This window comes from Lemur catta, chromosome 2 (assembly GCF_020740605.2).
Source record: "Lemur catta isolate mLemCat1 chromosome 2, mLemCat1.pri, whole genome shotgun sequence".
Lineage (NCBI taxonomy): Eukaryota > Metazoa > Chordata > Mammalia > Primates > Lemuridae > Lemur > Lemur catta.
The window spans coordinates 52,883,037-52,906,329 of NC_059129.1; the positions used below are offsets into that span (position 1 = coordinate 52,883,037).

The following is a 23,293-nucleotide window of genomic DNA, read 5'->3' on the forward strand; positions in this document are numbered from 1 at the left end:
GGTGGTGGTATAGGCCTATAGTCCCAGCTATTAATACTTGAGAGGCTAAGGCAGGAGGACTGCTTGAACCCAGGAGTTGGAGGTTGCAGTGAGCTATGATGATGACACTATACTCTAGCTGGGGTGACAGAGTGAGACCCTGTCTCAAAAAAAAAAAAAAAAAGAAAAGGTAAGGACAAAACCTGATAAACAGATGTCTTATATGACTTATCCAAGTCTTCCCTAACTAGTTAGTGACAGAGCCAGAATTAGAATAAAAATTAGGGAGGGGAGATTAGATCACTCATTGAGAAGATCCCTATAATTTGTAACACGTCTACAGGAATTATTTAATCAACTCCACAGATATCCATAGAACACAATTTATGCACTTGGCCTACAGGAGAACTGGGAAAGTGGTGAGGTAATGGAGGCAGGGGTCACAAAGATGAGTAAGATATGATTCTCGTTTCAAGGCTCATTGTCTAGTGAGGGACAGAGACCAGTAGATGAATCGACATAAAACAATTGAAAGTGAATATGGTACAATGTGCACGTAGAGGAAGTACACGTGGGGAGGTTGGGAATGTGTTGTAGAGGAGGTGATATTTAATCTGGGTCCTAGGTGATAAGTCTGCCAGCAAAGAACAGAAAGCAGGCCATTCCAATTAGTGTGTCCTCCACTGAAAAAGTATTATGGTATACATCTACATTAGGACACTTAAAATTTATTTTCACACATTTTAACACTTTTGAATGAGGATTCATCTTACAATCAATGTAGGGCAGTTGTCTTTAGTTAATGAGATGTTTCTATGTGTACTTGAAAAGGAAGTGTATTCTATTTAATCAAGATGCGAAGTTAGGTACATACCCAGAAGACTGACTTTATTGGTTATATTTTGTTTGCTTTTTTGAGACAGAGCCTCTTGCTGCAGCCCGGCTGGAGTGCAGTGGTGTCATCATAGCTCACTACAGCCTCAAATTCCTGGGCTCAAGCGGCCTTCCTGCCTAAGCCTCCCAAGTAGCTGGGACTACAGATGCATGCCACTGTGCCCAGCTAATTTTAAAAAATTAAAAACAATTTTTTTTTAAGTGATGAGGTCTCACTGTGTTGTCTAGGCTGGTCTTGAACTCTTGGCCTCAAGTGAGCCTCCCGCCTCAGCTTCCAAAATTGCTAGCATTACAAGTGTGCACCATCATGCTTAGTGGGCTGTATTATTTAGTCTCTGTATTTCCTTAGTTATTTTTGTCCATTTGCCCTAGTTTGGACTGAGAGTTGCTTTGTTAAAGTGTCTAGATATTAGTGTGTTTCTAATTATCTTTGTTGTTAATTGTCTTTTAGCATTATAAAAATATCTTTGTTTTTCTCATCTAATGTTTTTTGTCCTAAATTATACCTAGCCAGATATTAAGATTCCAATTCTTACTTTATTTTGGTTGCATTTCATTAATATACTTTTGCCCAGGCTTTTTCTTTTGAATCACCTTTGCTTTTAGGTCTTTCAGATATACAATTAGATTTTGCTTTCTGAAAATATTTTTCTTTGATAGGTGAATTAAGGCCATTTGCATTTATTGATTTGACTGATATATTTGATTTCAGTTCTATCATATTGTTTTGTTACTTTTATTATGTGTATTATAGTGTATTTGCTGTAAGTCTTTCACTGTTTTCTTTAATTGCTTCAACAAAAGTTATTATAAGAAATCTTTTTGATATTTAGGAATGCTTGTGTTTTTGCTCTGGTGGTTCTTTACACTAACATATTTATATATATTGCTCTCAGTTCTGCTTTTCTTTCTTGGGCTTCTACTATTTGCTTCATCAGCTTTAAATGATAAACCTTGACTCCCACCTGTTACCTATGTGGTAACCCTCTTCTTCCTTCTTGCAGGGACTTCCCTACCCCCAGCAGTTTTATCAGGGCATTTTTGCAATCGTGGTATATTTCTCTCTAAAAGTACAAGAATTCCAGCTTCCAAAAGATAAAAATATTCTCCATCTCCCTGCTCCAACTCATCCCAGAGTCACACTTCCTACTAGCTCTTTGAACACACTCTGTGCCGCCCAGCATATGCCCTTTCACGTCTCAGTGGACCTGGGAGGACCCTGGGTGTCTGCATTGGCCAAGGCCCCAGCAGACCACAGAAAGGGCACTGAGCTGGGATTCTGAAGACCACCTAATGAAAGGGACTATTTACAGGTGTGTGGGCAGAGTTGGGGGAACCCACGTGGGAAGGCAAAGCACCCAGAGGCTCATGGCAGTGGGAAGCTCTACTGCTCCCAGGTCTGAGCAGCAAGGAGAGGGATCATGGTTTGTGGAACAGTGAAAGCTTCAGCCCTGGAACAAGGGCTGCCCACCAGAAGTTGTGGCATTGCCAAATGCAGCCACTGTCAGAACTGGGGTCCCTTGGGAGATAGGGCATGAGGGGAGGAGGTAGGTAAAAAAATACCCCACCCTCTCTCTTCCTACCTTTTGAACTCCTGTTGGTGCCTCCTTAGCCACGGCCAGCTCAAAGGTAGGAGCATGGAGAGCCAAGGCGATGCCAGCTGCAGGGGTCAGCCTCCTGGCAGAGAAGAGCCGAAAAGAGAGCTGGATTTGGGGCTGGGCGCGGTGGCTCACACCTGTAATCCTAGCACTCTGGGAGGCCAAGGCTGGAGGATTGCTTGAGCCCAGGAGTTTGAGGTTGCTGTGAGTTAGGCTGATGCCACGGCACTCTAGTCTGGGCAACAGAGCGAGACTCAGTCTCCCAAAAAAAAAAAAAAAAGAGAGAGAGAGAGAGAGAGAGCTGGGTTTGTGGCAAGGGCAAATGGTGAACAACTAACATGATATTTCATTTTAAAGCGGTCTCCTAAACGAGGTCTTTTTACTTTTGGAGCAGGTAGTGCCTTATCCGCGGATGGTGTTTGTAAATTTTGCATCAGACTCCAACTCAGGCTGTTGTCTTCTTCCCACAGCTTGCCTTTCTGGGTGAAGGAGAAGGCCAACAGTTTGAAGAATGAGATAAGAGAAGTCGAGGAGCTTGACGATTGGCAGCCAGCAGTGCCCTTAACACACAGCTTATTCCCTTCTGGTGGGTTAAAGAAACTTCAAAGAATAGCATAAAAACTGGAGGAGTACAGAAGAGCAGGCTTTTGAGAGGCTTCACGGTGGAAAGGAGGGCAGGCAAAGCCTCTCCGGGAGCGGATGTGTCTTCTGCCCCAAGGTCGTCCCTTGGGCAGATGTCATGGCTGTGCATCGAGAGTCTAGTGTGTTGGTTGAGAACTGTTAGTCTTGTTGTGGAGCACAACCTTTAACTCCATTCCTCTATCCACAGGTGCTTTGGACTTTCCAAGACAATCCTGAGCAGAAACAGGCCCATAAAGCATGCACTGACTGCACTCTGGCAAGCCTCTTCCAGTTGATGGGTTTTGACAGTGTGACTATTCTAAATCAAATGTTTGACTCTCATGAGAAAGCATTGTGCTTTGCTTTTTTTAATTTTACATTTTGAAAACTTTCAAACTTACAGAAAAGTTGCAAGAATCTTACAACAAACACCTGCACATCCTTCACCTAGATTCTACAATTGTTAATATTTTTCCAAGTTTTCTCTTTCACACATTATTACATTATTATTTTGCTGAACTATTTGAGAGTGAGTGGCAGACACTGTAACCCTTTATACCAAAGCACGTATCTCCTAAGGTCAAGGGCATTCTGTAACAACCACAATATAAATATCAAATTCAGGGAATTAACACTGATGCAATACCACTAATATACAGTCCACATTCAGTTTGGTTCAATTATATTTAGTTTTCTAAGGATGCCCTCAAATCCATGGTAAAATGCAGACATTTTATGAGTATCTTAGTCTATTCAGGCTGTTGTGACAAAATACATAAACTGAGTGGCTTATAAACAACAGGAATTTATTTCTCATACTTAGGATGAAGTCCAAGCAGATTCGGTCTCTGGTGAGGGCCTGCTTTCTGGTTCACAGACAGCACCTTCTCTCTGTGTCCTCATATGGTGGAAGGGGTGAGCTAGCCCTGGGGTCTCTTTTACAAGGGCACTAATGCCATTCATGAGTGCCTTGCCCCTGTGCCCTAATCACCTCCCAAAGGCCTCACCTCCTAATACTATCACCTTGGGGATTAGGTTTCAACATATGAATGGGGGGGCGGAGGGGGGGGCCACAAACATTCAGATCATAGCAGTGATCTTGCATTATTTTCGATAAAACTTCTCATTTATTAATACTTTTTGGAATTTTATCTAATATTAACTTGGTACGTGTCAGAAAAACATGAAGGCTGGATCTACACCAGGTAATTAATACTACTGCCTTGTAGTTCCATTCCTTGCTTCAGTAATGCCTGCCTACACGGCCAAGCAGGGTGACAGCTCAGTGGCCACCGATCATGAGTTTTAGGGTGTCCCATCAATCAGACAAGAAGCAAACATTTGGAGGAAAAGGTGGGAACAAAAGCCACCCCACCCCTATACAGTGAGGCCACACAGTGACACAATCAAACTAACGACTTAGCATTTTCGTAGCCTGTCTCCTTCTCCACTGAGGAGCCTGCATTTTTGGCTAACGAAGGCTGCAGATCGAGTTTCTCCAAAACCTTAAAGTAGAAAGGGAGATTGGAGCCCATGTTGAGACTCAGAGTGCCTATGACATGAGCAAGATTTCTTTCCCTGTCGAAACATCTGTTGTCTCCAGACACAGCCAAAGTGAACGAAGCAGATTTAGAACACAGTGCATTCATGCCACCTTCCCATGTGCCTGTAGGCTAACTAGCAGAGAACAAGGTGCCTCCTACCAGCACCTGTGCCGACAGCTGCTGGGGTTAACATCAGCATACATCTGTGCTAATTCTCTGCCCCCTGGGACACAAGGGCCATCCCACTCCAAAAAAAATCCAGAAAAGAAAAGAAAACCAAATAATTTTTAAAAAGAGAGGTCACCAAGAGATTTTCTGGAATACATTAACTTCTGAAAAATTAATATTTTGGGGGCTTTATTACTTAAATATAAAATTAACTGCAACCACCTGGTGGATGGATAATGGAAGACACAATACAGCACAAAAAAGCATTCTATAGGAATTTCCTGATGGGATTATCTAGGTGAAATAGGAAACTGCTCTCAGAAGGTATTCCGGTGTTTTGGAATGAAGGAGTCCTACACAGTAAAGTTATTAAGAAAAACAACCAAAATACAGTTTCAGAAGGTTTGTTGCAGTCTCTAGGTTTCAAAGAGGTCTATGTAATTCCTAGATGCTGCTCTAAACCTGAGTAGATATGAATTTTGGCGGGAGGAGGCAGGGTCTTGCTCTGTCACAGGGTCTACAGTGCAGTGGCATCTCACTGCAATCTCAAACTCCTGGGCTTGAGTGATCCTCCTGCCTCAGCCTCCTGAGTAATAGCTAGGACTACAGGCGCATGCCATGACACCTGGCTAATTTTTCTATTTTTTTGTAGAGACGGGGTCTCGCTTTTGCTCACACTGGTCTTGTACTCCTGACCTCAAGTGAACCTCCCACTTCGGCCTCCCAAAGTGCTAGGATTATGAGCATGAGCCACCACACCTGCCCTGATTTCCTTCTTTCTCTCTCTCTCTCCCCTCTCTCCTCTCTCTCTCTCTTCTTTCTTTCTTTTCCAGACCACAGATATCATGAGTAGATGTGATTTTTAAAAACAACGGTTGGCCTGGCGTGGTGGCTCGTGCCTGTAATCCTAGCACTCTGGGAGGCCGAGGCGGGCAGATCCTTTGAGCTCAGGAGTTCAAGACCAGCCTGAGCAAGAGTGAGACCCTATCTCTACTAAAAAAAAAAAAATAGAAATTATCTGGACAACTAAAAATATATAATTAGCCAGGCATGGTGGCACATGCCTGTAGTCCCAGCTACTTGGGAGGCTGAGGCAGGAGGATCGCTTGAGCCCAGGATTTCGAGGTTGCTGTGAGCTAGGCTGATGCCACGGCACTCTAGCCTGGGCAACAGAGTGAGACTCTGTCTCAAAAAAAAAAACCAAAAAACAAAAAACCAAACAACCGTTAAATTATTGGACTTCTGGAGTTGTAGGACTACATTCCATTCCCTGGAAATCAGAGCAGTTTTCACTGGATTTGGTGTTCTCTGTGGGCACATCTCAGTGGCCAGGCCTTATTCCACGACACCTCAGCAGCGGGCAGGTTAAGAGTTCCACCGCCAACTCTGGGCAGGCTGTGTGTGTGTCTGTGTGTGCTGCAGAGACGAAGGCATAAAGAAAGGCCATATAGGAAGGATATGTGCACGTTATAGCTGTTCCACCTCTTCTTTCTAGATACAAAGAGCTTGAACCTGTTAGATGTAAGGATCCCTTTCATCTCCTTTTAGGTTCTATGGTAAATAAAAACACGTGTGTTTGCAGGGTTTGTGTGTGTTCATTTCTTACTTTCCATAACTGAAGTCTAATAGGAACAGCCTGTACATGACTATTTACAAGTGAATTCATTAGAATAACAACTTTACTTTGCACATAGGTATTCTAATTTCAGATCCTGGGATAAATGAAAAGTGGCATCTGTGAAGGAGGGAGCATGGAAGACAACTCCAAGAGTTTTTCTGCAGTCTCTGCACTCTATGTTACCAAAATACTAAGACATTCTAAAATTCCAGAAAGGATTTATGAAAATTCTGTAGGATTTCACTAATTGTCCACATTTTTAGTGGAGGTATTCAATTTGGTTAATCTGTTTTCTTTCTCTTAGGCATTTGGCCCTCAAAAGCTAGGTAGGTAAAAGCATTGTTTATTGGACTTCACTTGGTGAAGTATATTAGAGTTGGAGCCACTCAAGATCAAGCCCCGGGCCTAGAGAGGTGTCTGTTTCAGGAGAGAGTACCTGGATACATAAACACCTCCACCCGGGACTGAGCACTGCGCCTGACAAGTGATGGTGCATCTTTTAGGGCATCTGTGGGCCAAGTTCCCAGTGGACTCTGGGAAAGGACATGGGAGCCCATTTGAGATGACTGGTGTCCTTCCAACGCTGGGAGCTCCAGGAGGGACCGTGGCCTGATCCCAGTCAGGAATGAGGAGGCCACTGCTGACTTGGGAGCAACACTGAGGCTCCCAAATCTGGACTTTGTAAGAATCCTGACATGAAAAGTAAACATCCTTGGTGTGCATGAAGGGTACCAGCCTCACGTCCTATAAGCAGCCAAAGTATCCCAATGCCTTGTTTTCTGAGGAAATGTGTCTGCCTCCACCAAATGTGGTGTGGGAGCAGCACACGGACCCAGCTTCCAGTGGCGAGGGTGTGAGCGTGGGTATGATCCTATGGCTGGAAATGTGTTCTTTTGGCTGGGCACGTGTGGGCTGGAGTAAAAATTGGGATTCTGTTAGACAGAATGGATGCGTGGGGTATGGTTATGCTAAAAATTATTTGTTCTTTATCTGAAATTTAAATTTAACTAGGATCTCTGTATTTTTATTTGCCAGATCTGGCAACTTACAGTGAAGGGGGCACAAAGGAGATGGATTTAAGGACTAGGCAGGTGGTACAGTTGGTAGGACCCTGGCTGGGTTCGCTTGGCTGCAGGTGGGGGACAGGTACAGGAGAAGAAGTGGCAACAGGATGGATGGTGGCACTGTTGCTGGGACCCCTCTATTCCATGTGGCATGTGTACAATGGAGAAAGATGCCCTTTCAGTGGACACAGCCCTGTGGATACACAGCTCGGTGAGCTGTGTGCAAGCTGGAATTCAACCTCCATTTACTTGTTGTGCAGAGAACTTTTTACACAGCACACACGGCAGCCCCGTGCTAGCCACTGAAATAAGCAATGCTGGGGAAGTATAGGTTTTCTGGGAGGAGGTCAATGTCGGGCAAGTTGACTTTGAGGAACCTGTGACACACAGCTGGAACTGTCTGACCGTTCCTAGCCTAGTCTAGGATGTTGTTGGGCATCTAAGTCTCAGGTCCAGGTATATGCACGTGAAAAAAAAGTCTCCTGTGAGAAATGTATATCCCAAGCCTGTGCCATGTGGGTGCAGGGTACAGATGCAAATGACACAATAGAAATATCCAGCCCCAAAGGAGTAAAGAGCTCAAAAAGACTCTCAAGCCTCTGGGCCATGAGAAGAGGCAAACTCTCTTTGGGAACACTTCCCCACCTCAGGGGACAGGGGACTCCCTAGAAATAACACCAACGAAGATGGTCTCCTGAGAAAAAAATTACAAAGTACACTTGGATTCAGCACAAAGGAGTGTCAGTAGATGAAATCAAGCCAATTTAGGTGATTAAGCATGTTTAGCAATACAATATGAATTATCAGGATTTAGGATGCTTGCAATTCCATTTTGTAATAACGTGACATCAGGACACGTTGGCAGAGAAATTTCTAAGTGGGAAGGAGGGGCTTAGGAGTGGCTATCTGGTAGATGGGGTGGGGCTAGAGGACTTGTCTTGAAATTGTACAGTCACAAACTGCATAAACATGTTTTGGTCAACAATGGACTGCATATATGATGGTGGTCCCATGAGATTATAATACCATTTTTTACTGTTCCTTTTTTATGTTTAGATATGTTTAGATACACAGATACTATCGTGTTGCAGTTGCCTGCAATACTCAGTACAATAACATGCTGTACAGGTTGGTGACGCAGGAGCAATAGGCTACCTATAGCCTGGGTATGCAGTAGGCTATGCCATCTAGGTTTGTGTAAGTACACCTCATGGTGTTCGCACAATGATGAAACTGCCTAACGATGGTGCGTTTCTCAGAACGTATCCCTGTCATTAAGCGACACATGAGTGCATTTGCAAAGCAAGACAGCATCTTTACTGAAATTATACGTTTATTTGGGGAGATGATGAAGATTGTGCGGTGATTAACCCTGGCCCCGAACCATGCCTTGGTGTTACCATAGGCTTCCGCCCCTAATTTTAGCTTTCCTGCATAGTGTCTTGTTGGTAAAAACTGAACAAGAGAGAAACTAGAATTTTTATTGTTTTCTTGGCTAAGTCCAGTCAGAACCAGCTCCCCAGAGAGGGGTGACAGGTGAGGAAATGGGGCACAGTGCAACCTAAAAATCCTGCTACCATCTCTGGTCACCCCCTTTAAAGTTGGATGGACCTCCAACCTTTTTCCTGAGCCAGGGTTTCCCAAATTGTGCTTCCTGAGTGTCAATAGGTATTATAAGAAAAAAGTTTTCGAGGTCAAATTAGTTTGGAAATGCTACACAGTAAGTCCTCACTTAAGGCCATTCGTTGGTAGGTTCTTGGGAACTGAGACTTTAAGGGAAACGCGTATAAGGAAACCAACTTTACCACAGGCTAATTGATACAAACAGGAGTTAAGTTTCAGGTCACAAAAACATCACCGAACTTCTAAATAAAGACCAAAACCCTTCTAAAATTAAACACTGAAATGAATGTGAGCTTTTACATACATTTAAGAAAGATTAATAAATGTAAGTAAGATAATGATTTACCCATTTATTCCAGTTCAGGGTTTCAGGTGGCTGGAGTCTATCCTAGCAGCTCAGGGTGCCAGGCAGCAACCAGCCCTGGACAGGATGCCATCTCATCGCAGGGCACATTCGTACACACCCCCACACTCACTCAGACTGGGACCATGTAGGCACGCCAATGAACCTAACACGTATATCTTGGGGACGTGGGAGGAAACCGGAGTATCTGGAGAAAATCCCTGTAGACAGGGGGAGAATGTGCCAACTTTATACAGACAGTGGCCCCAGCTGAGAATTGATTTTTTTCCTCATCAACATTATAACAAAACGACGTGGAATGAAACTGTTATTTGAGGATCTGCTGTATTAGAAAAGGAGTGTATTAGCTTCCTGGGGCATCTGTAACAAAGTACCCAAAACCGGGTGGTTTAAAAACAAGAGAAATTTATTCGCTCCCAGTTCTAGAGGCTAGGAGTCTGACATCGAGGTGTCAGCAGGCTGGCTCCTTCTTGCGGGCTCACAGGGAGAACATGTTCCATGCCTCTCTCTCAGCTTCTGGTGGCTGCCAGCAATGCTTGGCATTCCTTGGCTTGTAGATGCGTCATTCCAATTTTTGCCTCCTGCTTCACATGGTGTTTGTTCTCCGTGTGTCCGTATCTCTTCTCTTCTCATAAGGACACTAGTCATTGGATTTAGGGATGGCCCTGCTCCAGTATGACCTCATCTTAGCTTGATTACGTATGCAAAGACTCTATTTCCAAATAAGGTCACATTTACAGGTGACAGGGGGTAGGACTCGAACATATCTATTTTCAGGGACACAATTCAACCCCACAAAAGGGAGGAACAAATTTCTTTATCTTACAGCTCCCTATAGGCTTTAATTTTGGTGACTGTGAAAGAGAGGAAGACAGAGCATGTTGCTTTTTTCAAATTCATGTAATCATGAAAAAAAATTTTTTTAAATAGAATATCCCATGCAACTGGTGTTCTGAGGATCACGTTTAGGAAAAAATGCCTTGGGCAAGTAAGGAAAAAGTGTAGTCTCTTTCTTATTAAGTCTCTACTTAGAAGTGGCCACTAAACCATTGCTAAAGGTTCACAATGACTGTACCGTCTGGTTGCCTGTTGGTGGCTGTTTATTATGGATGTCCCACCAGAGATCCCTGGCAGTCCCTGGGGCCTCTTCGTACGGGTCTCCAGACGTAGCTGGTGAGGCCGGGGTGATACAGTGGGGGAGACTGGCCAACTCAGGCCATCCTCGAGGACAGCATGTTCGTGTTCTGGTGTTTATGGCTAACGTGGCACTCTGGTTTCAGACATCCTGGAACTTGCATGATGTTGCATTTCCTGAATTCTGAAAGGGGACATAGTGTCAGCTTGTTCAAAGGTGACTTGGGGGACAGTTGACAGGGCTGCTCTGCCTGTACGGGTGGGTTGTACAATGCATGCCGCTAGGGGGCACAATTCCCATAGCAGACATGTTAGACCTAATTTTCTTGTAGTTTAGAGTGTCCTGTTCTCAGAACATAAGTATTTTTGTGACAATTTTCCAGCAGGTGGCAGAAAGTGGAGGAAGGGGAATCTTTTTCTAGTTGGCACAAAGGTGACATATGATACAGAGGTGGCCCTGAGGGGAAAGGAAAAGCCATCATCATGAACTCTTGGAATGCTAGATCTGAAAGGGCTCTGAGAGGGTACTGGTCCAACTCTGGATTTGTCAGGACTCTTGCTTACAAATAATAGAAACCCAACTCCAAATGGCACAAGCCAAAAGTGGAATTAATCAGAACACAAGAACAAGATGCAGCTGGGACTCGAACATATTGGATTCAGGGATTCAGGGACTCTGACACCACCAGGACCTACCTGTCTCTCTGAACTTTCCTTTCTGCTCCTCAAATGCACCTGCCACCTGCTTGCTTTCTTTCTTAGTCTGCATGGTCCAAAACACGGTGGCAGACAACTCCTGGGTGTCACATGTTAGAGGTTTAGCAGTCAGCAGGTAGACTGACCTTATCCAAGTCCCAGTGTTAAAATTTCTGAGGAGGAAACTTAATTGGTTCAGATCAATCAAATGGTGTGTGTGTGTGTGTGTGTGTGTGTGTCACTGTAACCGTGGCAACTGAGTGGATATTGAGGGTGATGTGGGCAGGGAAGCATTGCCAGCAGTGGTCCAGAGACAGAAAATGGCTTGTCACCAGTCACAAAGACAGTTGACAGTAGAGGTAAGAGTGAACGAGTTGATGGTTAAGTCTGCATGCTCTTCATAATCCTACACTGCCTCCCTCTCAACTGAATGTGATTTTATTGATACAATTTCCCACTTCAAGGTAAAAAAAAATAACAAAACTATAATCAGAAAATTATTTAGCTTTTCTAGAAGAGGCGAGTGGAGAAATGAAGAAATATAAAGAGAAAGGCACTATTTCCTGGTCCACTAAATATTTTCATACCTTCCAGGGCTGGAGCCAAAGAAATGTTCTGAAACAGTGAAAAAGGACACTGTGTGAGTAATTGGGAGGTGGGATGGCAGAGGGTTTGACAATCCCTATCTCCGTGGGTTGTAGTTATGTTTCAATTACTCTGTCCTCTCCCCCTCCAAAATTATGAGGTAGGTATTTTTAGCTCCACTTTTCAGATGAGGACACTGACATTCACTAAGGTTATTACCCAAGCTGATGAGAGAGCGCCAAGATTTCGACCCAGCCCGAGATTGTCTCATACCAGTGCCTATCAATGGTAACTCATTATTAATCCACGCAGACTGACAGTGATGAATGAAAAACTCTGACGTGACATTTCTGCGGGTTTCTGGGACAAACACTGATCACCTGGAGGTGGGGTGAAATTGGCGTTGCCTTCCTTGCAGTAATAGCTGCCACTTTGGGGGAGCATTTATGTACCGGGTACTATGCCGCGTTTATGCTCTCCTTTAATCCTTAGGACCATCCTATGACGTTGGTACTGTTACTGTCTGTATTTGACAGGTTAGGAAACTAAACCTCAAACAAGCTATTGCATTTTCCTGAGTATTCTGTGAATAAATTCCCATCAGTGAAATGCTTAATAAAATGTTACATTAATAAAAGCTCTCTCTGGACCCACTGGGTTGAAATTCTACACGCCTGACGTTCCCACCCCCTGCCACTAGGCGACGTCACGACCAATCCCACCGCATGGTTCCTAGCCAAGAACGCCGAGATCTCGCGAGAGCCGTGGCTTCCTGCAGCCTGTCTTGGACATGCGCGCAGCATACTGCGCTTTGGCCAGAGTGGTTTGATGGTTTTCTGTCAGTCTCCCTGCAGTGGAGCTTTAACGAGGTACCTCTTTCCTTTAGGCCACCCAAGATCTCGCGAGACTTGCAATTCTGCTCCCCCCCCGCCCCCGACCCACCTTACGCCTGCGCAAAGCTCTTAAAAGCAGAAGGTCGCGCTTGGAGGAAGTGGTGGCTTTGGGTCCCGAGGCCGAGTCGCCGCTACTACTTCTCTGAAGCTCCTCTCGGCCGCTTGCCGAGACTCCTGCCACCAAGATGCCTCGAATTATGATCAAGGGGGGCGTGTGGAGGAATACCGAGGTGAGTCCCCTTTTCCCGCCGTCCGCTGCCCTCCGCCTCCCTCCAGCAGCTTGTGCGCACGCGCGCGGAGGTCGGGGAGGCGAGGAGGATGCCCTGCGGGGGTCTGCTCTGCACAGGGGGCTGCGCCGGGGCGGGCCGTCGGGGCCTCTACTGTGTGCCCTGACCCGGGTTGTGTGAGCGCCTCAAGGACAGGGACCATGATTTAACCACCTGACTAATGAGCTCCGTACTCACTGCCAGGCATTTGTTAGGCCCTTAGCGAGCATTTGTTGAATTGAGGACGCGCCACCCCGTTTCCCTAGAAGATTTCACTCTGGTTAGGAAGCTGAGGACATCAGCTAAAGTTGGTCCTCTGGGCCACCACCCTCTCTCGGCCCAGGCACCGCAATGTCTCTGATACTTAAAAATACAGAAGTTGTTCTGGCTACACTTTGTTTCTTCATTGACTTGCATGCAGAGAGGGGAAGCAGCTTGAGTGCCAGGTTCAAATAGCCCGTTTATGCCCGCACCTCTCTGGTTATCTGTTATCAGGGCATAACCTGTCTGTCCTCCCGACAGATCCCAAGGTCTGTCTCTCTTTTCATGTCACTCCGTCTTTGCCTGGCTAAAAGCCTGTTAGGACAAACTGCCTAGGTAGTCTCTGCTCCCAGAAATGTAGTGGATAATGCCATTAGTGAGCCAAAGGAGAGTAGAGAGAGAGTAAATAGAGATTAGATTTTAGTGCATTTTGTGTACAGAGCGCACTGAATTTATCAGTTTCTGGAGCACGTCTTATCTTTTTATGCTCTTTTTTTTTTTTTTTAAACCTCTTGTGCCTTCTCGGAATATCTTCCTACTGCTTGGCATCTTTCTGACCATCCTTTAAACGTAGTTCAGAAACACTTCTTGGAATCTTTGTGCATTCACCATGTAAGAATTAGTTGCACCCCCAGTGGTCTCAAAGTACCTTTGTCTTCCATGTGTTATAGCTTGCTTTGTCCTTTTGCAAGTCCACGTTTTTCTGTGTGATGCTAGGTAGTTTCTTAACCTCTCAGAGCCTCAGTTTCCTCATTTTTATAAATGGAGATGATACTTAACCTCTCTTGGGGATTAAAATGAATCAATATGTTTAGAACAGAGTGTAGTCTTTCAGTAAATGCTAGTTGGTTTTTCCCTTCACGAGACAGCACTGCAAGAGGATCAGGTCTTGGTATCTCTAGAACCTAGGATAGTAACCAACATGAATTAGGTTGCTTGGCATCTGTTAATGAATGAATCTAGTAGATGGATACCCGCTTCATATACTCAGTCGAAGATGTGTTTAGGTATAGTACTGCAACAAAGTTACAAATACAGACAGTGAAAACTGCTTCAGCTTTCCACTGAGGGAAACAGGCTGTTTAAGTTGTAGAAGAGGTGACTTCTGAAGGAGAGACAGATATACAGAATCAATTAACAGCAGGATTCCTATGCAGTGGTCAAAGCCCTGCAGTCTTTCTTTCTTTTCTTTCTTTTTTTTTTTTTTTAAATCTCTGAGTAAGGGGTGGGGTGGCTCAAGTATGAGGCATGTGGCTCAAGTCCAGTGTGGAAGAAAGTCTGAAAGTAAAATCCTTCAAGTGCATTCATCTGTGGCTCCATCAGCACTAATGTCTGTAGTTTAGTTTCTCAGGCTGCCCTGAGATTGGTGCATTCCATATTGTGGTGGGTACCCTGGTAAAATGGTATCTAGAGACTGGAGGAAACCAGAGGCAAAGCTGATTAATGGAGTAGGCAAGAAATATTTAATTCTCAGGTTAGACCTGAGATGTAGATTCTTGGGTCATTGTTGGGATTAAAGAGCTGGAGGCTTGGATTTAGCAAAGTCCCAACTTGCTTCTTGAGGCCTGGGTGTGTCCTATTTTGATTCTTTTTCTTCAAGACCTGATTCAAGGTAGGTGTTCAGGAAGTGTTTTTTAAGTGAATGTATAAATGAACGAGAGTTATAGTTTAAAAAGCTATACCTTTTTGAAGAGGACAGCCACACATTAAAGAATACTTTTTCTTAATCTCTATCATAAAGTAGGGTTTCTTAGATTGGGCTGTTCCTACTCCCAATTTATTGGCATTTGTGATGTAAAGGGAGGGTAAGATGTCCTTCTAAGGGATTTCTTAATTTCTTGCATTTTGCTAATTCATGCTTGCTGTTTATCATTATAGTTAATGATGTTTTCCTACTTTTTTTTTAATCCCAGGGAGTGTGTATGTCCATTTCTTTCTCTCTCTCTTTCTCTCCCCCCAGCAGTCCTATCAGAGTTAATTTAAATTTTGTCTTTTCTCACTTGGAGTTTTGTGATTGAATGTACTTTTTCTTTAGGATGAAATTCTGAAAGCAGCGGTAATGAAATATGGGAAAAACCAGTGGTCTAGGATTGCCTCACTGCTGCACAGAAAATCAGCAAAGCAGTGCAAAGCCAGATGGTATGTACTGATTAACAAGTGGAAAACAGAAAATTACCTTAATTGTGATGAGGAAAATGTCAGTTCTTTGAACCTTATAAAGGAAAGCAGACATCATGATATTACAGAAAGTGTGAAGTGGGAGATGGAGATTTGGTGTTTGATTTAGCTGTCAGTTGCTGCTTATGTGATCTTAGACAAGCCGTTTTTCTATCCCCTTTTCCCTGCCCTTGTTTTCTCCCAATTAGGGATAATAATACTTGGCCTTAACTGATGGAGATGTGGGACTCCATCTGAATGAGTTAATATATTTGAGAGTGCTTTGTGAAGAATAGAGTCTACTTTTAGGGACACATGGTCTCTGGCTTATAGATGGATTGTGTTCCTAAAGTTTATAAGGTGGCTGGGTTTTTTTGTTGTTTTTTGATTTTTTTTAGAGACAGGGGCTTGCTGTGTCACCCAGGCTGGATCACAGTGGCGCTGTCATAGCTCACTGTAACCTTGAACTCCTAAGCTCAAGTGATCCTCCTACCTCAGCCTCCCAAGTAGCTGGGACTACAGGCACATACCATGAGCCCCAGCTTATTTTTTTATTTTTATTTTTTTAAAGACAGGGTCTTGCTTATTGCTCAGGCTGGTCTCGGATGGATTCCTGGCCTCAAGCGATCCTCCCTGCCTTGGCCTTCCAAAGTGCTGAGGTTACAGGCATGAGCCACTATGCCTGGGCAAGGTGGCTGTGTTAGAACTTACTTTCCTAAATACAAATGATAGGCCAGGCACGGTGGCTCATGCCTGTAATCCTACCACTCTGGGAGGCCGAGGCGGGAGGATCGCTCGAGGTCAGGAGTTTGAGACCAGCCTGAGCAAGAGCGAGACCCTGTCTCTACTAAAAAAATAGAAATTATCTGGACAACTAAAAATATATATAGAAAAAATTAGCTGGCTATGATGGTGGATGCCTGTAGTCCCAGCTACCCGGGAGGCTGAGGCAGAAGGATTGCTTAAGCCTAGGAATTAGAGGTTGCTGTGAGCTAGGCTGATGCCATGGCACTCTAGCCTGGGCAACAGAGCGAGACTCTGTCTCCAAAAAAAAGACTAAATATAAATGGTAAATAATGGCTAATTTTCTAGGAAAGCCCATAGTAGTTGAGTTTACTCAGAGTCAAAATATTGTATATTTGCTACCCTAAAACATACTGTAATCCAACAGTACACCTATGGTATCATCTTTTAAATCACAGAACAGTGAATATACTAAGCTTTTTACGTGTGTTCTTGGCATGAGGATCTGGCCCCAGTCACAACCCATGTGGGCCTAGGAATATACTTTGGATTGTGTAAAAGTGGCCTAATTTCCTAGGCACATGGATAGGGAAAAGATCAGAATGTAGAAATTGGACTCCAAAGAGGAAGATGGTTCTTAGGCTGAAGAAGTGTTTCTGATTTCTGTTTCTCTTAGTGTGGCACTACGCTCCTTCTCTAATATTTGGTAGGACTTACATCTTGTTTGCCAGCCTCTCCTCCAGCTAAGTAGACTGGATGGAAGAGGTGAGGTGGGTGGGCCATTAGGAAAGACAGAGGGTGCTATAGTAGTTTTACTTAAATTTCAAACCATACCAAATGAAAGCATACAATGTTGAAAGACATTTAGTGAGTGTAAGTCAAATGCTTAAAGAAGTAAGCCAAGGTGTTGTGAGAGTCAAAGCATGCGAAAGTACTATGAAAATTAGAGAAAGTGTAAAAATATGAGGTGATGTCTTATTTCCGAATAATTTCAAAACCTCTAATAAACTATAAAATAGATAAAAACAAATGATACTTGAGAAAGAAGGCATGTCATGATTCAGCCAAGTACCTTTTTTAAGCGTTACTAATCTTGCATAATTAAAATACAGTAGAATGTGGTGAGATGGGGAATATTGAGTGGGATAAGTTTAACCACACAGTGAATATTCTATTGTCAAAAAGAACAGCTTTAGTAATTGAAGGATGAGAATGTGTGTTTTTCAGACACTAGAAGTCAGTATAACTAATATGTAAATTGAGTATTTATGCTAGGTGACTAATACATAAAATGATATCATTTTAATAGGTATGAATGGCTGGATCCAAGCATTAAGAAAACAGAGTGGTCCAGAGAAGAAGAGGAAAAACTCTTGCACTTGGCCAAGTTGATGCCAACTCAGTGGAGGACCATTGCTCCCATCATTGGAAGAACAGCAGCCCAGTGCTTGGAACACTATGAATTTCTTCTGTAAGTGAATCTTCAAAAGCTGCATAAAGTGTGTGTATATGTTCTGAATGGGCCTGAACATACTTTTAGCATTTTCTGTCTTTAAACTTTTATTAATCATTACAGATGTGAATAAAACCAAAGGAGCTAAAGCTATTGGATTATATATTCCAAATCTCATACGACTAATCATAATTATAATATATATTATATACTTTTAAAAGAATTAAAAAAATTATACAAGTAACACAGGTTAATTATAGGAATCTGGGAAAAAATAGTAAAAGAGCAAATAAAAGTCACCCATAATCACACTGCTGAGAATTAACTATTGGAACATCTTGATTCTTTACTAATAGTTTTTTTTTTCTTTAGTATGCATTTGTGATTAGGGGCTGCTTGGATCCTATTTGATAATGATTGGAAACACTGAAATTAGAGAATTTTAATACCATCTCTTTCAGATGAAGTGATAGTCGAAATGCTTTTTTTTGTTGAAGCCTGTACATTGGGGTTTTTTGGGGGAAAAAAGAGTGTCAGAGCAAGAACCCTGGTAATTCTAATACTAAATGGTATGACAGTGTGACTAACCCATCTGGGCTTTTATCTAGGGATAAAGCTGCCCAAAGAGACAATGAAGAGGAAACAACAGATGATCCACGAAAACTTAAACCTGGGGAAATAGATCCAAATCCAGAAACAAAACCAGCACGGCCTGATCCAATTGATATGGATGAGGGTAAGTGTTTGCTTGTGAGCAGTGTCTTTCTTTGGTAACTGTAAATTACTCAGGCTTCTTTTTAACTCTTTAGTTCTTTTCTGAACTCCTCTGACCTTTTAGAATTCCAATTTTATAAGCAGTTGTTAATTCTAAGTATCTTTCCAAATGTATTTGGTCTTTTCTGTTATAGAGTAGTTGGTCTTTTTGGACAGTGCACCTTTATCTTCCATTTCTTCAATTCACTTAATTAATTAAGCAATGTTGCTATAGTCCTAGCTACTCATCTTGGGAGGCTGAGGTGGAGGATCACTTGAGCCTAGGAGTTTGAGGCCAGCCTGAGCAATATAGCAGGACCCTGTCTCTTAATCAAACAAATAAAACAAAACAAAAATTAAGTAATGTAATACCGCTGGGCAGATTTCCCAGAGGCTAGAGGTGAGCCCTTGAGTTTCCTGTTTCTCATTCCCACTGTAGGGAGAGAGCCAACAAGTCAGGATGTTAGACCTCAGTCCTATTAATTACTTCTTTGACTATAGGCAGGTCATTAATCTGTGTGAGAAGGTAACACTTGTGAGACTGTGATGAGACTCACGATGATTTTGTGAGGCATTGAATCAAGAATGAGGAATTGGATTTTAGACCCACACCTGCTACTTATTAGCTATTTGGCCTTAGACAAGGTCTAACTGAGCTTTGAGTCCCTTTCCTGCTAGGTGGAGAAGAATAGTATCTACTTTTCCTTACAGGGTTGTTGTGAAGCACTCAATAAATACTTGAGTTTTTAAAATGTAAAAGTTTGAAGGTAGTGGTTCCCAAAGGCAAACTAGCTAGGTTGGCTGCATCTTTTTGACATGGGGGACTTTTAAAAATACAAGTACCGTGGCTTCCCCCGGGGATGCTGAGTCAGTTAATCCTGGGGTGGGAGGATGGGGTAGAGGGAGGGTAGTGATCCTGGAATCTGAGTTTTTTAAAAGTTCCCATGTGATTTCATTGGACAGCCTTGTGTAGAAATTGTTCTGAGGCGTCAGTAGTGGCATTTATTACTCTGTTTTGGAGAGCCATGAAAAATGTGTTGGAGGAGAGAAGTAGTTCTCAGCAAAAAACTATATCTAATGACGGTGATTTCCTCATAATAGTCTTTATAGTATTTCACAATTTGTGCTGTGCCAGTTGATGATAATGAAGGATATGATAATGTGGTTACTATATAGTGAACACTTGCTGGATGTGATACATACTTCATTTTATTTAGCTCTTGTCAACATCTCTGTGAAGTAGGAATTATTGATCCAATTTTATAGGGAAATGCACTCAGGAAGGATAAATAAGTGACTGAGATCACATAGGTAGCAAGTGATGTGCCTGGTTTTTAACCCAGGTTCTTTGACCCAAAACTCAAGCTATTTCCATTATATTACTGCACATAATGATTATATTTATGTTTTTTCTCATTTTCAGTATTAGGGTGTATCTTACATACCTTGTTTCTGTTGGAGAAGAGCTTAATTTTTCTTCTTTTTTTTTTTTTGCAGATGAACTTGAGATGCTTTCTGAAGCTAGAGCCCGTCTAGCTAATACTCAGGGAAAAAAGGCCAAGAGGAAAGCAAGAGAGAAACAGTTGGAAGAAGCAAGGTATGTGTGGATATAGGGGAAAAAGGTATTTTTCCTGTTCTCTCACTTAATCAATACAGAATACTTCTGTAAGCAGATGTGTGGCAAGCAAGCAGTCGATTCTGCAGCAGACACTAGCTGGGTGCCCTGTAATTCAATTCAGTTCTGACACTATCTATCTTGAGATAGTGCCGGATCACACAGGTTGAAGCCCCAGGTGGTTTTGCCTGTGCTTCTGACCAAGTGGCTATAAATCCGGGTTCTTACAGCCACTTATTTGGGTTCCATTAATTTGCTAGAATGGCTCCCAGAACTCAGGGAAACTTACTCATGTTTACCATTTTATTACAAAGGATATTTTAAAGGATACAAATAAACAGCCAGATGAAGATATACATAGGGTGAGGTCTGGAAGGGTCCTGCACACAGAAGCTTCTGTCCCTGTGGAGTTCAGGTGTACCCCCTCCTAGGAAGTGAAGGTGGTGTTTACCTTCCTGGAAGCCTCTGTATGTTTGGCTGTCTGCAAGTTCTCCAAACTCTGTCCTCTTGAGTTTTTATGGGATCTTCATTCTGTAGGCATGACTGATTAAAGCATTGGGTGTTGGTGATCAACTTTACCTTCAGCCCCTCTCCCCTGCCCGGAGTAGGGAGCTGAAAGTCCCAACCTAATCGCCTTGGTCTTTCTGGTGACCAACTCTAATCCTGAAGCTACCTAGGGGCTGCCAGCCATCAGTCAATTTATTATCATACAAAAAGACACTTAAACACTCTGTAGATTCCAAGGTTTTTAAGAGATATATGCTAGGAAACAGGGATGAAAAACAAATATATATTTCACAATGTTACAATATGGTTATCTTCCACCATAGTTCAAGAATTAGTGTATGCATCCCTAGAACCAGTAAAACTGTATGATTGGTCAACTCTGCTGGGTGAATAATCACCAGAATTGTCCAATTCCCACTTTGCTAATATGTCTTAGTGTATTTATTAGTCTGAAAAAAATCTTGTATTTTTTCCATCTAACCATTTCTGAATAGTTATAGAAAAAATAAATACTTTAAAAAATTTTGTAAGCCATGGCAGAAGTAATGCCCAGTTTACCCGGTGTGTTGGGTTTGTTCTGTTAGCATGGGGAGCTTCATTTGTTGTAGTCATCTTGGAGTCAGGTGGCTGGAGGACACACAAGGTTATGTGACTTTTGCATGGCTACCATTTAGTTACTCTCCTTGATGGGTATTGGGCAGGCACTGGCTATGAAACAGGAAACTTGGCTAAACAGAGTTAGTGAGTAAAACCAAATTTTAGGCTTTTTTAGAAATCTTCATTTAAAAAGTGATGTATATTAGGCATTTTCTTTTACCCCGGATTCTCTTTACATTCTCCTTCTTTTTTCATTTTAGTTAAGTTCATGATTGATATTATTCCTAATGGCCCAGAAACCAAGATGAAGTAGGTAAAAGGCAAATTGGACCTGTATAACAGCTTATTAGCTTTTAGGATAAAGACATTGGAATAACCTCCCTAGCTTTACACAGTGCCTTTTGTGGTCCCCAGGCTAGGTTGGAAGTGCTTTGTGATCTGATGACTAATATTGTGTTGGTGGTTTCCCCAGTGTAGTTTTAAAGTGCCAGATCCTGGGATGGAGGAGGCTTTCATGCCTGAGGATGCTTCTTGGCATAGCTGGCCCATCACTAGCCTAGAATAATTAACTTATGTGGGAGTATGATCAGCCTGGGATCATAAATAGAAACCAAGAGGACATCCTAAGTTTTCTAACATTCTTAGCCACCTTTCACTTCTGTGCACTATTTAATGTAAGGTTGAAAAAAAATTTTTTTTTCCATTTTTGTCCATAGTTGTTTGGGGACCAAATTGTTAGAGCCATGTGGATTGGGCCAGTTATATAGCAAATGCATATGTGAAAAATCTCCTAAATGTGGCTAGCATTGATTGCTTTAAATAAATTTTTGCAGATTTTAATTTGCTCTACAATTTCCTGTAAATTTTCTTGTAGAATCTACATATCTTTATAAATTTTGTTACACATGCATCTTGTAACAGGCTGGATTGGCCTGTATGTGAAGTGCAGTGCAGCGCTATTTACTTTAAATGTTAAATTACAATCTGTCTTACAACTTAAATCATTTTTTAATTGACTATAAAAGTAATATACTTTCAGTATTCATTTGGGGACATGGTTGATACAATGGTATGTGGCTTCATTGTATTCACTTGGCATTAGGTTGTAAAGGTTTTCTAGTGTGATTTGAAGTCTTTTTTTTTTTTGAGACAGAGTCTCACTCTGTTGCCCAGGCTAGAGTGCTGAGGCGTCAGCCTAGCTCACAGCAACCTCCAACTCCTGGGCTCAAGCAATCCTCCTGCCTCAGCCTCCCGAGTAGCTGGGACTACAGGCATGCGCCACCATGCCCGGCTGATTTTTTCTATATATTTTTAGTTGTGCGGTTAATTTCTTTCTATTTTTAGTAGAGACAGGGTCTCGCTCTTGTCAGGCTGGTCTGGAACTCCTGAGCTCAAACGATCTGCTCTGCTCGGCCTCCCAGAGTGCTAGGACTACAGGCATGAGCCACCACGCCCAGCCTGGTGTATTTTCAGCAGTGCTCTGGGGCATAAATTGCTCTACAAATGGATCCAATCAAATCTGGGCTCCTTTGAAGGGATAGTTCCTAAGATTCATGTTTGAAATTTGTTCTGACCCTGGGAGGGGCTTCTCCCTGCTATCTCTTTCCCTGTTTCTCTCTGACAAAACTGGTGGGCCCACAGTTTCACCTGTATCTCCAAAGAATCTATCCAGTTTCTTCCCAGTTGTCTTTTACCACAACTTCCACTGTGTTCTAGAGTGCCCTTAGGTTTGAACTTCTCTACATTCTGTTGCAAATGAAGTCAGTTCCTTTGGGGAGAGATTTGGAGCTCTGTTCCTGCTTTATGAGCTGAGTGCTTGGTGGGGGGTGGGGGAGGGTCATCAGCATCCTCAGGTCTCCTTGTCTTGCCTCTCCCAGCGTGGAACCCTCATCCACAAGCTGGGGCAAGGACTGTTAGGACTCCAGTATTTGCAGCAGCACTGAGCCCGAGGTAGGACCTCTGTTTGGATGGAAGAAGGGAGCCTCACTTCTCAGCCACTCTTGATGGAACTTAGCCTCTCCAGTGGGTATCTGGTGGCAGCATGAGAAATACTGATGTCCTGCCTCTCCTGGAATGAAAGCCCTGTGACCGGGAGCAGGTGGGGAGAAGGAGCCCTGTGCTCTTGGCTGCACCTGTGTGGAGTGGAGTCTCCTTCTCCC

The 23,293-nt window shown here is 43.0% G+C and overlaps 2 protein-coding genes across 4 annotated transcripts in view; both read left to right on the forward strand.

The window, feature by feature from the left end:
* SPATS1 (spermatogenesis associated serine rich 1) overlaps positions 1-3,432 on the forward strand; it is a 30,828-nt gene extending 27,396 nt beyond the window's left edge. For 2 of the 3 annotated variants that reach the window (XM_045542079.1, XM_045542077.1), the window contains exon 8: positions 2,942-3,194. In XM_045542079.1, coding sequence (XP_045398035.1) covers positions 2,942-3,089 — 148 coding nt within the window. In that variant the 3' untranslated portion in view covers positions 3,090-3,194. Of the gene's footprint in view, positions 1-2,941; positions 3,195-3,300 lie in introns of those variants that run through there. The other variant, XM_045542078.1, reaches the window with a different exon arrangement.
* Positions 3,433-12,645: 9,213 nt separating this feature from the next.
* CDC5L (cell division cycle 5 like) overlaps positions 12,646-23,293 on the forward strand; it is a 64,304-nt gene continuing 53,656 nt past the window's right edge. Inside the window, exons 1-5 of the mRNA XM_045542080.1 lie at positions 12,646-13,011; positions 15,344-15,447; positions 17,519-17,680; positions 18,271-18,398; positions 19,913-20,012. Of these exons, the coding sequence (XP_045398036.1) occupies positions 12,967-13,011; positions 15,344-15,447; positions 17,519-17,680; positions 18,271-18,398; positions 19,913-20,012 (539 nt within the window). The 5' untranslated portion in view covers positions 12,646-12,966. The remainder of the gene's footprint in view (positions 13,012-15,343; positions 15,448-17,518; positions 17,681-18,270; positions 18,399-19,912; positions 20,013-23,293) is intronic.